Raw genomic sequence first — 17,763 nt, 5'->3', positions numbered from 1 at the left:
TATGAGGCATTCCTCTGTTGCTATCCTCAATATAGACCCTTTCATTTCATTTACATTACGTATAAAAAGCACCATTTTCCTTTGTCATGCAGTCGATGACAAATAGTCCAGTTACTTGATGCACAGATTCCAGATCTTCAGTGTGCAGTGGTGGGAGGGCCTTAAGCTGTGGCCTTTCCCCACACAACCTTTGTGGCAGCTGCACAGAGTTTCACACCATTTGTCAGCACATAGTTCCTGACCTTGGAATGTGAAGTCCGGAATATTCTGTCAGAGGCAGCCCTTTGTACTGAAAGACCAACATGTTTCAGGCTAATTGTGCCATGTTCTAAGTTGTTGATGTTTGTTTTAGCGCGTTTCCATAAGGACAGTCATTAGAGCACAGAATTATGCACCAGATAAACCACAACAAAGACCACAGCACCCCCTAATCCAGATCTTCTTGGCAATCATCTGATTCAGAAGGCAATGAATAATGGTTTCACAGCTAGCAGAGTTTCCGAAGGGCAGCTGCAGTGGTGCTGAGACTCCATCTGTGCAGGGAGAACCTGACAAGCGAGGCCCTTCTCACCATCAGCCCAAGCAAAACTTGTCTTAAGTTCTGGTGCTGCCACTTTTTTCCAAAAATAAGACCATAGACATAGGAGTAGAATTAGGCCCGTTCAATCGTGGTTGATTTATTCTCAACCCTATTCTCCTGTCTTCTCCCCGTAACTTTTTGATAGGCTTACTAATCAAGAACCTATCAACCTTCTCTTTAAATATACCCAATGATATGGCCTCCACAGCAGTCTGTGGCAATTAATTCCATAGATTCACCACCCTCTGGCTGAAGAAATTCCTCCTCATCTCTGTTCTAAAGGGATGCTCTTGTATTCTGAGGCTGTGCTCCCTGACCCCAAAAATCCCCCACTACTGGTAACATTCTCTCCATGTACACTCTATCTAGGCCTTTTACTAAACTTTATTTATTAAAATATACAGTAATACAAGCAGGACACTTCTTCACCTTTATTCCCTGTATTAGGCTCACTCCTAACATTCCAATTTCACTGAAGTTTAATCTTGAAATGTTCCATCAATGAAGTGTTTGAAATGCTGTTATACACAGTCCTTCAATGTCCAATAGCAGCAAGATCCTACGCTGTAGTCTTTCCCCACAGAGACTTAGCAGTGACCACACTGTGTGACTTCAGTGCGTCCTTCAGCACGTACTGCACGTACTGCAACTTGAGATATGTCAATTGGCAGCATTCACTTCCAGATATCTCCTGGCACTGGAAAACCAATGGACAGAATTTCAGACAAGTGTCTGTGTATTCCAGGCAAGGGCCTGCAGAGTACCAAAGTCCTACTTTGTACAGTGCTTAGGGTGAACCTAAACAAACACCACTGCGTCCTATTCCAGATGTTGGCAAAAACATAACCCACAAAGAGCAGCACACACAAAATGCTAGAGGAACTCAGCAAGTCAAACAGCATCTATGGAGGGGAATGCAGTGAACATTTCAGGCTGACACTCTTCACCTGAAATGTTAACAGTTTATTTTCCCTCGAAATGCTGTCTGACTTGCTGAGGTCATTATTTTGCTCCAGATTCCAGCATTTGTAGTCTCTTGTATTAACTGAATGGAGCATTGTGTGGCTTTTCCTCTCATTACCAGGGATGGGTAGTTTCAGATGGATTGTTGCTCGCTACTTATTCAGGCTCTATGCATTGTCTGATGTTGCTATATACAAAGCTGGCCGTTGGAATGAGGAGTCCATGGAGTGTACCCTGCCACCTTCCTCTGGATATCTCGACATCACTTCCAATGAACACAATCCATTGTTTAATTTCAAAAGTATACAGATAATACAATATTCATGCCTGGTTTCATACTCATATTGGGGCCAACACAGCAGCAAAGAAGTTGACATAATATTAATACAGCACTAGCGATCACCATTCGGGATTCAATTCCTGCCACTATCTGTAAGGAAGTTGTATATACTCCCTGTGACACCATAGATTTCTTCCAGGTTTTCCAGTTTCCTCCCACATTCCAAAATCGTATGGTGAGGGATAGTAATTATGGGCAGGTTATGTTGGCACCAGAAGTGTGATGACACTTACGGGTTGTCCAGCTCAATCTTTGCTGATTTGATTTGACAAAAATGATGCATTTCACTGTGTGTTTCAATGTACATGTGACAAATAAAGCTAATTTATGTCTTTGAATCAATACTTTCTCTTGCAAAGCACCAATGTGTTGTATGTTTAAAGAGCAAACACGAGGAAATCTGCAGATGCTGGAAATTCAAACAACAACACACACAAAATGCTGGTGGAACACAGCAGGCCAGGCAGCATCTATAGGGAGAAGCGCTGTCGACATTTCGGGCCGAGACCCTTCGTCAGGACTAACCGAAAGGAAAGATAGTAAGAGATTTGAAAGTAGTTGGGGGAGGGGGAAATGCGAAATGATAGGAGAAGACCGGAGGGGGTGGGATGAAGCTAAGAGCTGAAAAGGTGATTGGCGAAAGTGATACAGAGCTGGAGAAGGGAAAGGATCATGGGACGGGAGGCCTCAGGAGAAAGAAAGGGGGAGGGGGGAGCACCAGAGGGAGATGGAGAACAGGCAAACAACTAAATATGTCAGGGATGGGGTAAGAAGGGGAGGAGGGGCATTAACGGAAGTTAGAGAAGTCAATGATCATGCCATCAGGTTGGAGGTTACCCAGCCGGTATATAAGGTGTTGTTCCTCCAACCTGAGTTTGGATTCATTTTGACAATAGAGGAGGCCATGGATAGACATATCAGAATGGGAATGGGACGTGGAATTAAAATGTGTGGCCACTGGGAGATCCTGCTTTTTCTGGCGGACCGAGCGTAGGTGTTCAGCGAAACGGGCTCCCAGTCTGCGTCGGGTCTTACCAATATAAAAAAGGCCACACCGGGAGCACCAGACACAGTATACCCCACCAGCCGACTCACAGGTGAAGTGTCACCTCACCTGGAAGGACTGTCTGGGACCCTGAATGGTGATGAGGGAGGAAGTGTAAGGGCAGGTGTAGCACTTGTTCCGTTTACAAGGATAAGTGCCAGGAGGGAGATCGGTGGGAAGGGATGGGGGGGATGAGTGGACAAGGGAGTTGTGTAGGGAGCGATCCCTGCGAAAAGCAGAAGGTGGGGAGGGAAAAATGTGTTTGGTAGTGGGATCCTGTTGGAGGTGGCAGATGTTACGGAGAATTATACGTTGGACCTGGAGGCTGGTGGGGTGGTAGGTGAGGACAAGGGGAACCCTAACCCGAGTGGGGTGGCGGGTGGATGGGGTGAGGGCAGATGTGCGGGAAATGGGAGAGATGCATTTGAGAGCAGAGTTGATGGTGGACGAAGGGAACCCCCTTTGTTTAAAAATGGAAGACATCTCCTTCGTCCTGGAATGAAAAGCCTCATCCTGAGAGCAGATGCAGTGGAGACGGAGGAATTGTGAGAAGGGGATAGCCTTTTTGCAAGAGACAGGGTGGGAAGAGGAGTAGTCCAGGTAGCTGTGAGAGTCTGTAGGCTTATAGTAGATATCAGTAGATAGGCCATCTCCAGAGATGAAGACAGAAAGATCAAGAAAGGGGAGGGAGGTGTCGGAAATGGACCAGGTAAATTTAAGGGCAGGGTGAAAGTTGGAGGCAAAGTTAATGAAGTCGACGAGCTCAGCATGCGTGCAAGAGGCAGCGCCAATGCAGTCGTCAATGTAGCGAAGGAAAAGAGGGGGATGGATACCGATATAGACTTGGAACCTGGACTGTTCCACAAAGCCAACAAAAAGGCAGGCATACCTGGGACCCATACGGGTGCCCATGGCTACACCCTTGGTTTGGAGGAAGTGGGAGGAGCCAAAGGAGAAATTATTGAAAGTAAGAACTAATTCCACTAGACGGAGGAGAGTGGTGGTAGAGGGGATTTGGTTAGGTCTGGAATCCAAAAAAAAAGCGAAGAGCTTCGAGACCATCTCGCTGGGGGATGGAGGTATATAGGGACTGGACGTCCATGGTGAAAATAAGATGGTGGGGTCCAGGGAACTTAAAATCATTGAAAAAATTCAAAGCACGAGAAGTGTCATGAACATAGGTAGGAAGAGATTGAACAATGGGGGATAAGACAGTGTCAAGGTATGCAGAAACGAGTTCGGTGGGGCAGGAGCAAGCTGAGACAATAGGTCTACCTGGACAGGCAGGTTTGTGGATCTTGGGTAGGAGGTAGAAACGGGAAGTGCGGGGTGTGGGAACTATGAGGTTGGTGGCAGTGGATGGGAGATCCTCAGAGCTGATAAGGTTGGTGATGGTGTGGAAGACAATGGCCTGGTGCTCCTTAGTGGGGTCATGATCAAGGGGTAAATAAGAAGAGGTATCAGAGAGTTGTCGCTGTGCCTCAGCCAGGTAGAGGTCAGTACGCCAGACAACAACAGCTCCCCCCTTATCAGCAGGTTTTATAGTGAGGTTGGGATTGGTGCGGAGGGAGCGGAGAGCAGAGCGTTCGGAAGGAGTGAGGTTGGAATTGGAACAGGGTGTGGTGAAGTTGAGACGGTTGATGTCCCGTCGGCAATTAGCAATAAAGAGATCCAGAGCAGGTAGAAGACCAGAGCGGGGTGTCCATGAAGAGCAGGAGGGTTGAAGACAGGAGAAGGGGTCATCGGTGGGGGTAGGAGAGTCCTTGTCAAAGAAGTAAGCTCTGAGACGGAGCCGGCGGAAGAAGAGTTCAGCGTCACGGTGTACGTGGAACTCACTGAGGTGTGGGTGAAGGGGGACAAAGCTGAGGCCCTTACTGAGGACAGAGCGCTCTACCTCAGAGAGTTGAAGGTCGGAGGGAATGGTAAAGACCCGGCATGGATGAGAGATGGGATCAGAGGGGGGAGGGAGGCTGGTAGTGTCAGTGGAGAGGGAAGGGTTGGGGTGAGAGGAAGATGGAGCCTCTGAGGGCCCAGGAGCTGATGATGGGATCTGAAGGAGAGGGGATTGCATAGTGGTGGTGGGGGAAGGGGAGACAGGAGTCACAATCGCAGCACGTGAAGACCCGGCCTGGAGTTCAAGACTGGAGTCGCAGTCGGTGGTTGCACAATCGCTTTGAAGCTGTCCATGGTCGTTGGAACCCGCGTTGATGGTGCTGGAGTCCGGATTTTCAAAATGCCCTGGGTCGCTGGGGCAGCCGAGATCGACAGCCAGGGCGAATCCATGGCCGTTGGAACACGCGGTGATGGTGCTGGAGTCCGGGTTTTCAATATTCCCTAGGTCGCTGGTGAGGCGACACTTCACCTGTGAGTCGGCTGGTGTGGTATACTGCATCCGGTGCTCCCAGTGTGGCCTTTTATATATCGGTGAGACCCGACGCAGACTGGGAGACCGCTTCGCTGAACACCTACGCTCGGTCTGCCAGAAAAAGCAGGATCTCCCACTGGCCAAACATTTTAATTCCACGTGCCATTCCCATTCTGATATGTCTATCCATGGCCTCCTCTACTGTCAAAATGAATCCAAACTCAGGTTGGAGGAACAGCACTTTATATACCGGCTCGGTAGCCTCCAACCTGATGGCATGATCATTGACTTCTCTAACTTCCGTTAATGCCCCTCCTCCCCTTCTTACCCCATCCCTGACATATTTAGTTGTTTGCCTGTTCTCCATCTCCCTCTGGTGCTCTCCCCCCCCCCCCTTACTTTCTCCTGAGGCTTCCCATCCCATGATCCTTTCCCTTCTCCAGCTCTGTATCACTTTCGCCAATCACCTTTCCAGCTCTTAGCTTCATCCCACCCCCTCCGGTCTTCTCCTATCATTTCGCATTTCCCCCTCCCCCCACTACTTTCAAATCTCTTACTATCTTTCCTTTCGGTTAGTCCTGATGAAGGGTCTTGGCCCGAAACGCCGACAGCGCTTCTCCCTATAGATGCTGCCTGGCCTGCTGTGTTCCACCAGCATTATGTGTTGTATGTTTCCTCTTTAAACAAGCACTCCATGAAATGTTTGTGAGGCTATCACACAGGCTCTATACTGTGGTCCTTCCCACAGAGTCTTGGCATTGGCTGCACCAAGCTTCAGTGCATCCCTCAGCACATACTCCTCAACCCTAGAATGTGCCAGTCAGTAGCATTTCAATGCAATCCACTTTTCCCGTCTTCCTATTCCAGTGCATTATTGAGGCAGTATTGAACCAAGGTCTTGTACATTTAGATAACAACTTGTGAACACTGTTTCAAAGAAGACTGGGGGAGTTATCATTGGTGTCTTTGGCAATTTTTGTCTCAGCTAGCATCACTGAATCACAGTAACTGGTCATTTAATCTGTACTGATGAAGGTTCTCGGCCCGAAACGTTAACTGTACCTTTTGCATAGATGCTGCCTGGCCTGCTGAGTTCCTCCAGCATTTTGTGTGTGTTGTTTGGTCATTTAATTGATTGTTTTCTGTTAACCTTGCATTATGCAAATTAAATGTAATGTGAAATACTCTTCAAAAGTACTCCAATCTCTGTAAAGCTTTTTGGAATATCCTCAGGCTATGAAGTACACTTATTATGCTATTTCTTTCTCTTTCAAATTTCATTTCTTCGTTTGAACTTTTTTTTAAATGTGCCCTTGATTTTTTGGTATTCATACTGAGAAGTCAGTACTAGCCAGTTTCTGTGCAGCTTTGGAGAACATGCTCAGTGGGCAGGCTGTTCACCAGCTTCCTGCTCACTGCCCAAGTTTGATTCTGTGATTCTCTTCCATCTGTCTTCAGTTAGGGAGATTGGTAAAGCTGGTATCAACTTGTGGATGCTAATAAGATTCTCAACCTCAGACTGAAGTATCCAGGGAGGGTCCCAAAGAAGTGGGTTATCGCACTTGCGCCATACTCTGTAAATCAGAGAACTGTTGGCTCATCATAGGATTATACTAAAAATTCCACTATTCTTACAGCATATTATTCCTCACTTCTCTCCAATCTTCTGTTCCACTGTTGCCAGCCAGGAATGCTGGGTCTGAAAATCATCCCTAAAACCTCTATAGCTTTCCTGAAAGCTCAGTCTACTTCTCCCAATATAACCACGGAAAATCAAAATCAGCATCAGGTTTATTATCACAGCCTAATTGGGGCAGTTGTTAACCAGGCAAAAATATACTGGTCCTGATGTGTCCCAATTAAGTAAAATTGAAATTGTGTGTGTGTGTGTGTGTGTGTGTGTGTGTGTGTGTGTGTGTGTGTGTGTGTGTGTGTGTGTGTGTGTGTGTGTGTGTGTGTGTGTCTCTCTCTCTCTCTCTCTCTCTCTCTCTCCTCTCTCTCTCTCTCTCTCTCTCTCTCTCTCTCTCTCTCTCTCTCTCTCTCTCTCTCTCTCTCTCACACACACACACTATGCACACAGTGGATTTCAATTTTACTTAATTAGCTGAAGTTTCATAGAAGTAGTTAAAAGGGTATAATAAGACAACCACCATTTAACTGAGCAACAAATTATGTATGTAAATGAAATGCAGAACAGATTAGGACACTATCAATGCTACCACAGTACTATAAACGTGTGTATTAGTTATTGACAGAGGGTCAGGGTTCATTTCCTGCCACTGTCTGTAAGGAGCTCATACATTCTCCATGTGACTGTCTGCGTGTCTTCTGGGTGCTTTGGTTTCCTTCAACATTCCAAAATGACGTATGGTTAAGGTTAGTAAGTTGTGGGCATGCAGTGTTGGAGCTGGAAGTGTGGCAATCCTCACTGATTTGAATTGATGCAAAGCGCACATTTCACTGAAAGTTTCAATGTGCATATGACAAAATAAAGCTAATCTTTATCTTTAATCTTTACTGTTTGGAATGTTTTAAAACAATAAAACCCCAAAACTGTTTGGCCAGCTTTCCTTTCCCTGTCTAAGGAACATAAAGAAAGCCCCTCTTGGTCAAACGAGTGGGATGTGAACAAACAATACAACATACACATCTGACTTTCATTTTAGAAAACCTTGCTGTGCGATGAAGTGCCACTAACACCTTCACTTAGCACAGGAATAACAATATTAAACTCTTCTTCACTTACCAACCTAAGCTATACCTCCCCAGTAAAATTATAAAACAGACACAGCTGTTTTTTCTCTCTGCAAGCTGTGAGCCCCATGGTGGAGGGAGATAAGCTCCCCATGTGATTCTTGCACCTCCTTACAATTGGCCAGCAGAGGTATTCATGTTTCATGGTATTAGAGTGGGATTTGGGAAAAAGCATTTCAATATGCAAATCCTCACTCCCTATAAGTGGTGGTGGGAAGGGGATTGGTTCTTGCAATATCTGATAATATAACTTGTTAAAGCTTTGAACAAAACACTTGCTGCTGATGAAGATTTGAAACATTAACTTTGTTTCTTTTTTCACGGATGCTGCCTGACCTACTGAGTGTTTTATAATTACCATTTTAGCTTATCTGAAATAATAAACTTTTCCCTTCCATCTGGTAGATTTCAAAGAGTTTCCCAACAAGTTTTATCTGGCATCAGTAGTCTGAGATCTTGGCATCCGCAGACCTGCAGGGATTATTGCCCTGGGAATATGTTCCTTTGGATAAATATGAATTTTTCCTTCAAATTCAATTTAAAACAGAGCTTTAGATGGGAAGAACAAAGTTCCATTTATTTGGGTCAGATATACATCTCACACTGTGTCAGGATCATTTCTGGGACAAATTTCATTCTGTTGTGCTCTGTAAATGGATGGAAGCATCCTCTTTATTTATAGTGCAATCTTAATAGATCACTTTCAGAACAAGGCCAGCAGCTAAAGACGGCTGATGTTCTGACTTGCGCAACACATACCTCATCAATTACTGGGTTGTTATTCAACCTTTGGAGGGTCTGAGTTATCCTAAATAAAAGGCAAACCTGGTCTTAAGTCCAAAACTATCATCATGGAAAAAAACATGCATAAATGGACTTGAGGAGAAAAAATATCCAAGGGCTGGCATGCAGTACCACCCCTCAATTCTTTAAACTTCACCATAATAAAATAAAGACGTAATGATTGTCATTACTGCCAAATGAAGCAGTGATTAATTTTTACAACTAGAAGTGGAGAGAAAACTTCCGAAAGTTAGAGAGTCTAGATCCAAAGGCCAAAACCTCAAAATACAAGGACGTCTTTTAGAGCAGAGAGAAGGAGGAATTTTTTAGCCAGGGAGTGGTGAACCTGTGGAATTCATTGCCACTATTGGCTGTGGAGACTGAGACATTTAAAGTGGAGGCTGGTAGATTCTTGATTAGTAAAGATGTCAAAGATTATGGGCAGAAGCAGAAGAATAGGGTTGAGATGGAAAATAAATCAGCTGTGATTGAGAGGCAGAGCAGTGAGATAGTTTTGCAGAACACACAACATGCTGGAGGAACTCAGCAGGTTGGGCAGCATCCGTGGAAACAAACAGTCAATGTTTCGGGCCAAGACCCTTCTTCAGGACTGTTTTGCAGGAAATGTCTCACGCTGGCTTGACTTCAGCTAGGCGGTTGCAAGAGCATGTGACATTGGATGATATGTTTTGAAATCCTTACAGACTAGGTGTACACATCAATATTTGTATAGTAAATGGTTACAATAAGTACTATTTATAAATGATGTTATTTTTCGTATTAATAATTTTTGAACAGGTTTTCTAAAATGCTTTATTTATTTCAATCTGTTTCTGTTATACATTTATTAATAGTAAAATGATGAATATATGTAAATAAGTAACAGGACTCATCCTTTTTCCTTAAAAAAGCCCATAGTTATTGTTACTGATTCATTAATCAAAGATAATCTCTGCTCACAATTATCAGGGCACACAAAAGAATATTTTAAAAAGATTATCACCAGTTTGGGCACATTCTGTTCACCATGCTTGTCCTAGATGATGCTGGCCTTTCAACTTCCCATAAAACAAAGCATAAAATCAAATGGAAAATGCTAAAAAGACTCAGTGAGGTGGGTAGGTAACCTACTTCCATCAAGCATTAGCCAGCTCCATTCTGGGCACGAGTCTCCCCATCATCACGGACAGTGAACCAACCCATAAACGCTACCTGACTATTTTTGCTCAGTTTTGCACTACTTATTGAATTCTTCTACACACACGCATGCACACGCGCACACACACACACACACACACACACACACACACACACACACACACACACACACACACACACACACACACACACACTTTTTAACATACGTAAGCACACACAGAGGACCTGATGATTGATCTCAACTCAAAACGTTGACCGTTTATTCCTGTCCTTTGACACTGCTTGAGCTGTTGAGTTCCTCTAGCATTTTGCTTGTGTTGCTCTAGTTTTCCAGCATCTGCAGAATCTCTTCTGTTTATTATTTATTTTAAATTATTGGATTATATAATTAATAAGCAGAAGAAAGGCAGTAAATGGGATTACAGTGGAGTAAATGACCCTTTCTCTATGCTTCTATCAAACATTCAACTACAGTTCTGAGCTGTAACTTCAATTTCAGTTACCTAAATCCTAGGTGAGAACATCACTTGGCGATTCTATTTTTGCGGATTTGATGCTGGCAAAAACAGAACACCTGATAAAAGTTAATTTACCCTCCTGACAAACCTGGTTTGATAACAAAACATGTCATCACATGAAAATAACACCCAGGTGGAATTCAAGTGTTGAATGATTCCACTGCAGAGAGTCATGTTGTCAACTGTTTAGTCGTATTTACATTTCCTGTGCGTTGGTCGCAGAGATAATGTGGCACCCTGAGACCTCCACTTCTATACTGCCTGTGGACCTGCAGACAATGAGTTACAGTATGGGGGGGAGAAACAGAGCAGACAATGAGTTACAGTATGGGGGGGGAGAGAAACAGAACAGACAATGAGTTACAGTATGGGGGGGAGAGAAACAGAACAGACAATGAGTTACAGTATGGGGGGGAGAGAAACAGAACAGACAATGAGTTACAGTATGGGGGGGAGAGAAACAGAGCAGACAATGAGTTACAGTATGGGGGGGACAGTATGGGGGGGAGAGAAACAGAGCAGACAATGAGTTACAGTATGGGGGGGGGAAGAGAAACAGAGCAGACCTGCAAACTTTCACACTTTTCACTTGAATTGCAAACCATTTTCCAAAGAGAGGAGAACTGCAATTTGTGCAGGTTTTTGCTGAATGTTTTTCATTTTATTCCTTTCGGCAGGTTTCCATTGTCAGAGAGGTGCAAGGTCATTAATATATTGAATGGTTCCCACGTACAAAATGATGTACTCTTGAGCCCACAACCTTGCACCCTATCGATTTCCTGCCCTGCACTTCCCCTGCAGCTGTGTATTTTACTCTACATTCTGTTGCCTTGTATTACTTCTGATTAATTTATTTATTTATCACATGTATATCAAAACATACAGTTTGGATACAGTGAAATGTTCCATTTGCATTAACAACCAACACAACCTAAGGATGTATTGGGGCAGCCTGCAAGTGTTCCCACGCGTTCTAGCACCAACATAGCATGCCTACAGTGTTCACCAGAAGAACACAATCAGCAACAACAAAAGCTACAAAACAAAACAACAACAGCAAAACAAGCCCCTCTCCCCCTCCCGCCCACCCATTCATACATACAGACATGCCTCCCGCCCACTCATACATACAGACATGCCTCAATGTACTGTGCAATAATTTGATGTGTATGAACAGAGTAGTGCAAGACAGGTTTTTCACTGTACCTTGGTATATGTGAAAACTATCAACCAATTCCAGTTCCAATACTTTGAAATTAACTCTACACACAAAGTTGTTCGCCCATCCTATCTGCAGTGTGTGTACTGGATAAAAATAAGGGAAATACATGGTTAATTTGACCTTACTTCACTCACCCTGCAGGTGGAATAAAACTGAGAGTCCTCAATGGTCTGTGTTCAGCCCTTTCACAGAGGCAGGGAATAGAGCTTTTTTGTGTTAGAGCTTTTCTGACCTCAAATGAGTCCTGTTCTCTTATTGATTAGGGCAGTGTTACATTTAGAAGATAAGACATGGGAGCAGAATTAGGTCATTTGACTCATTGAGTTTGCTTGCCATTCTATCATGACCCTCAAGGATTTTGACCATGTGGGTGATTAGAAAGGTAGTACTCTTGCATTTGGGGACAGAATGGAGCAAAACACTGGAATTAGCTTGTAATTACAAGACAGCAAGTGGTCCCTCACGGTGGCTTCATCCTAGGCCACTTCCCTGACTGAGAGTGTTGCTTGTCAGTTATGTGGTGATGGTAGTGATAGTGAGAGGCAAGTGGGAACTTCAGTAAAGTGCTACTCCTGCCGGGCAGTGACAAATGGAAAGAATTTCTGTTAGTCATGGGTTGGTGGGAGAACTAATTATTTCTTGTGGAGGAAGGATTAGAAGCTGGCAGAAAAAAGAACCATAAAATAAGATGATAAAAGGGAAATATCGAAGTGTTTTATTTTCTTAAGTGCAGAATGTCTAAATAAATATAGAAAAACCCAGTCACAGTGGGGTAGTATAGTTGAAATGCTAACAGTCTACTCTGATAGAGCATCCTCTTCTTTGCAAAATCCTTGATGCTATGTTATCTAAATGAAGCTGTACATCACATGCCATTAATCAATGCAGAAAGGCATGATATTAAAATAAAGTCATTTCATATTAAAATCATGCAGGGCAATAGATATCCTTTTAATAAATACTGCCAGGGCAGATGGCCTCACATCTTTCTGAGAGCCATCACTGTCATTAGGTTATAAAAGCTTTATTTGATTTTTATCTAGATTTCAGTGACTGTGTAATATATAATTAGTTATTCAAAATCTGCCATAAGACATTGTGTTGAGCATTTCTCAAGATAAGTAGTCAGCTTGTCACTCAGCACATATCTTCTCTCATCTCCACCTCCCCATCTCCAAATTTCAGGTGTCACTAATGATTACCACGCTCTTCAGAGATTGCAAAGTAGCTTGAAGGCTCACTGTTCTGTTTAAATGATACAGTGCAGTGTATACTGCACAGAGCCAGCATAAGAAGCCTAGATGGTGTAGATTTCATGGCCGTTGTTAACCTATGCAATTCTGGATTTTTTCATGTGGTGAGGTAGTCCTATAAATGCTAAATTAAAAAGTGAAATGTTGGAGATATTCAGAAGGTCGGGCAGTATCTGTGGCTACACATCCACAGACATTGTCGTAGATCAGAGGCTTTTCATGAAGATTGGAAAATGTCCTGATGAATGGTCTGAAAACTCCTCTCCACAAAAGCAGCCTGACCAGCTGAGTTCCTCCAGCACTTTGTATTTGTTCCTCTGGATTTCCAGCATCTTCAGAATCTCTTGGTTAATGGTTGCTACATTCCTTTTTGACTAAGTTCAGACCCAAGAAAGGGAAGAATTTTTAATGAATTCCTTGGCTTTGCACTTGCATAAAACTATAAAAATACTCATCATCTTAATATTAACCACAGTTATTTGGTGAGTGAGCTTGTAACTAAGCAGCTTCATCAGCTTTTACTTTCAATGGCACTAGCAATCCCTGTAAAAGTACCATTCTGATTGGAACAAATTTTATTCTCTGGTGCTTTTCAAAGTTTTATTCAAGAACTTCATTGAAATTGAAATGTAGGATCATTCTCTGCAGCTGTATATTCTTTACATTTATAGTATCTAAATTAATGCCCTTCCCTTGGACAACATTGGTGGCGTGGAGAGGGGAGCAAGAGTTGCAGCTTGGGCAACTGCAGGTCTTCCATTAAAAAAAACCCTGCCCAGGCTTGCGCCCTGGAAACTTTCCACAGTCTATTGAGACTAACGGAGGTCTACACACTACAGTATCTAAAAACAAATAGTTGACATAATCCTTCATCTCTTTAATTCCACTTACTTCCAGTCAGCTTTCCAAACTATTGTTAAATATTTCTATAGCTTGTGCTTCAAAGCCTGATAATGTATTTCACAGCCTCTTTAGGATGGAGCTGGACATATCCCAGAAATGGAGGCTGATGAAAATGTGCTGATGTATGTGCCTATATGAGCAGCCACTGAGAATTTGTTACAGTGTCCCCATAGTCTTAATATCTCCTCACTGGTTACATGCATATACATGGTTATGGATTGTGGCTTAAATCCATGGCCTGCTGATTACAGAGTGAGATCCTTGTTGATCTTTAACTTGGGGAAACTATATGTAATTATCAGTATTAACACACAAAATGCTGCAGATCAGGCAACATCTATGTTTGAAAATCAGCAGTTGATATTTTGGTGAATAACGTTCATCAGGACTGGAAAGAAAGAGAAAAGATAGCCAGCCTAAAGCCAGTATGTGGTGTTTTTTTAACAAAAGGATAATCATACAAAGTGGCACATGGTTGATAGAAAAATGGAGGGCTCTGTAGGAAGGAAGGGTTAAACTGATCTTTTCAATGCTGTTGTATTGTAATGTCAAGTTTAAGAATACAGATTGTTTAATTTTACTGTTTCTTTTCCCCTTGACACAAAGATTTCAGTTTCTGGGAACTTGTCACCAAGGAAATCCTTGTATCGCACACTCTCTGATGAAAGTATATGCAGTAACCGGCGAGGCTCTTCATACAACAGCTCCCGGAGCTCGATGCTTGAACAAGCACTGCCAAATGACATCCTATTCAGCACCACCCCACCATACCACTGCACTCTGCCTCCACGTGCCTCACTGAGTCCCTCTGCCTCTGGTCTACGAAGTAAGTATATAGCAGCAAAACTTTATCACAGAATATTCAGTATAAAATAGTGCTTTGCCTTCTTTGGAGATACTGCATTCATAACAGTGAATGTGAAATTATTAGAAACTATTTCTGGATGTAAACGTTACAATAATTTCAGGAAAACTTGTAGCACAAGAACATATCTGTACAAATCTTTCATCATATCTGTCCTGATGAAGGGTCTTGGCCTGAAACATCAACTGTTTATTCCTTTCCCACAGATACTACGTGATCTGCTGAGTTCCTCCAGCATTTTGTATGCATTACTCTGGATTTCCAGCATCTGCAGAATCTCTTGTGTTTAATTTATCAGAAGGATTACAAGCAGCCAACATGGCTTCAGACCCTGTTCCGCCACTTATGGCTGACCATTCACACCAAATCTACATCACCCTCCACCCTAGCAGTCCTTAAAATCTTGATTCTCTTTCGGTCTAAAAGTTACAGCTATACTCAGAAGGGACATAATGGAGGCCTCACCCACTGAGTCTGTTTGGGTAGAACTCAAAAATAAGAAAGGTGCCAGCACTGTCATGGGATTGTATTGCAAACTCCCCCAATAACCACCAGGACGCTGAGAACAGATATTCAGGCAGGGTGGCACAATAGCCTAACAGTTCACATAATACTATTACAGGACTAGATAGGGTGGATGTGGAGAGGATGTTTCCTATGTGGGGGGGGGGGGAGGGGTATCCAGAACTAGAGGGCACAGCTTTAAAACTGAGGTGTGACCTTGTAGAACAGAGGTAAGGAGGAATTTTTTTTAGCCATGGAGTAGTGAATCTTCGGAATGCTCTGTGGTGGAGGCCAAGTCCATGAGTATATTTAAAGCGGAAGTTGATCGTTTCCTGACCCATCAGAGCATCAAAAGATATGGTGAGAAGGCAGGTGTATGAGGTTGAGTCATATCTGGGATCAGCCATGATGGAATGACAGAGCACTCGATGGGCTGAATGGCCTAATTCTGCTCCTATGTCTTGAAGTCTTATGGTCTACAGCATCAGCAACTGGGACTCCATTCCTGCTGCTTCCTGTAAGGAATTTGTATATTCTCCCCGTGACTGCGTGGGTTTCCTCCAGTGCTCCTGTTACCTCCCACATTCCAAAAGGTGTATTGGTTAGACTGAGTAAGATGGGGACATGCTACATTGGCCCTGGAAGCATGGTGACAATAGCTGGTTGCCCCAGTACCCATTCAGATTGTGTTGGTCATTGACACGTTTCACTGTATGTTTTGTTTTGATGTACAGTACCTATGACAAATAAAGCTAATTTTTTTTCTTTCTTTCTTTCTATCCTTCTATCTTTCCTTCTAGATAAGGGAAAGGTGTAAACACAACAAGGTTGTTGCACTGGGTGATTTCAACTTTCCCAATATACACAGTGGTATCTCCTTAATGCAATAGGTTTATTACATTGGACAGAATTTGTTACATGCATCCAGTAGGGTTTCTTAAGTCAATATGTAGATAGTCCAATAAGAGGAAGGGCCATTCCGTACCTGGTGATGGGAAATGAGCCTCGGCAGGTGACTGACCTTTCGGTGGAAGAACATTAAGGGAACAAAGATCACATATTCTTAATTTTAAGATGAAGACCAGGTTTCCAGCACCAGTCTGGGTGTTCCTCAGGCAGGTCTCCTATTCAGAGTGAATGCCTGCTCTAGCAGGATTGGTTGACAAATATTATATGTGTTACTTAAAACAGGCCAGACATACATGGCACGTGTCAAGTGTTCTCAGGGCATTAATACATTAGCTATGGATAGAACTGAGAAATAAAATCACCAAGCTTGTGATTTTTGTTCAGGATCAGTTTGTTTTGATCATATGGTTTGTAGAAACATTCCACTAATATCTAATACCCAGTTGTGTGATGGTTTATAACAATGAAATCAGATGTGCCGTTGGGTTTCTGTAGTCCTCTAACCTGCTAAGACAAGAATGGTTCTAAATTTGCAGTCTAGAGTAGAGTAGCAATTACATGAAATCCTTTTTGACTTATTCTTAGTGGAATAAATACTCTGCCAGTGAATGCTCTGAAATGGGTTAACACACAAAATGTTGAAGGAACTCAGCAAGTCAGGCAGCATCTATGGAGTGGAATAAGCAGTCAACTGTTCAGGCTGAGAACCATCATCAGGACACATCTCTTGTGTTTATGACACTGTGCCTGAGAAGGCAGCCTTGTCTGTAAACTCTACCTTTCGCCCTTTGTTAGGAAGATGGTAGTCTTTCAAATCTTAATGTCCAAAAGCTGGTCAACTGATCTGCTAGTTAGAATATGTTGCATCTGCTTGGCAAAGTTCTTATTCCTACAGCTGCACCCCTTCCCCCCACAACTGGGCACTCATGAATGAAGCCATTCTGGGTTTACCTCCGTTGCCAATGCTAAGAACATTTTAGTGATCTTTATGTTTTTTTCTAATATAACTGTCTTGGTGTATGATACAGAATCATATTCATTTATTTGTCACATATGCATGAAAACATACAGTGAAATGCATTGTTTGCAGTAAGAATGAACACAACTTAAGGATTATCTGGGGGCAGCCCACAAGTGTCACCACACATTCTGGTGGCAACATGGTATGTCACAGTACACACATGCAATAACAACTATAATAGCAACAACACAACAGCAAAAAAAAACCCTTACCTCCTTCCCACCCACTAGTCGATGTCCACATGGTAAAACTAGCACAGAATATTTTACCTGAGAAATTTTATGTACCCAGTCATTCAATGAGTAGCAGAGTTAACTATGCTGAACAGTATAGTGCAGACTCAAGTGAGTAAGTGGCTGTTCCTGCTCCTGTTGTGTTTCGAATATATGGAGCTATATCATGTTAAGAATCATTGGACAGGATAATTTTTTTTACTGACAAATGCAATCTCAACTTCATTTAAAATAATGAATTAAAAATGAGCAAATCCATTCCCTGAAGCACACAGTAAAACCTAGTTTCAGTTGTGTACTGTTCTGTTAGAGTGGTACAGAGAGGATCTACTGTTCCAAGGACATAG

The 17,763-nt window shown here is 43.0% G+C and overlaps 1 protein-coding gene across 3 annotated transcripts in view; it reads left to right on the top strand.

Moving 5' to 3' along the window:
* The window catches only part of sipa1l2 (signal induced proliferation associated 1 like 2), a 511,308-nt gene that overhangs the window by 454,346 nt on the left and 39,199 nt on the right, over positions 1–17,763 (top strand). For all 3 annotated transcript variants that reach the window (XM_073056679.1, XM_073056680.1, XM_073056678.1), the window contains one exon: positions 14,491–14,710. In XM_073056679.1, coding sequence (XP_072912780.1) covers positions 14,491–14,710 — 220 coding nt within the window. The remainder of the gene's footprint in view (positions 1–14,490; positions 14,711–17,763) is intronic.

This window comes from Hemitrygon akajei, chromosome 9 (assembly GCF_048418815.1).
Source record: "Hemitrygon akajei chromosome 9, sHemAka1.3, whole genome shotgun sequence".
NCBI lineage: Eukaryota > Metazoa > Chordata > Chondrichthyes > Myliobatiformes > Dasyatidae > Hemitrygon > Hemitrygon akajei.
The sequence above is the reverse complement of the archived record's forward strand: the minus strand, read 5'-3'. Positions and strand labels throughout refer to the sequence as shown.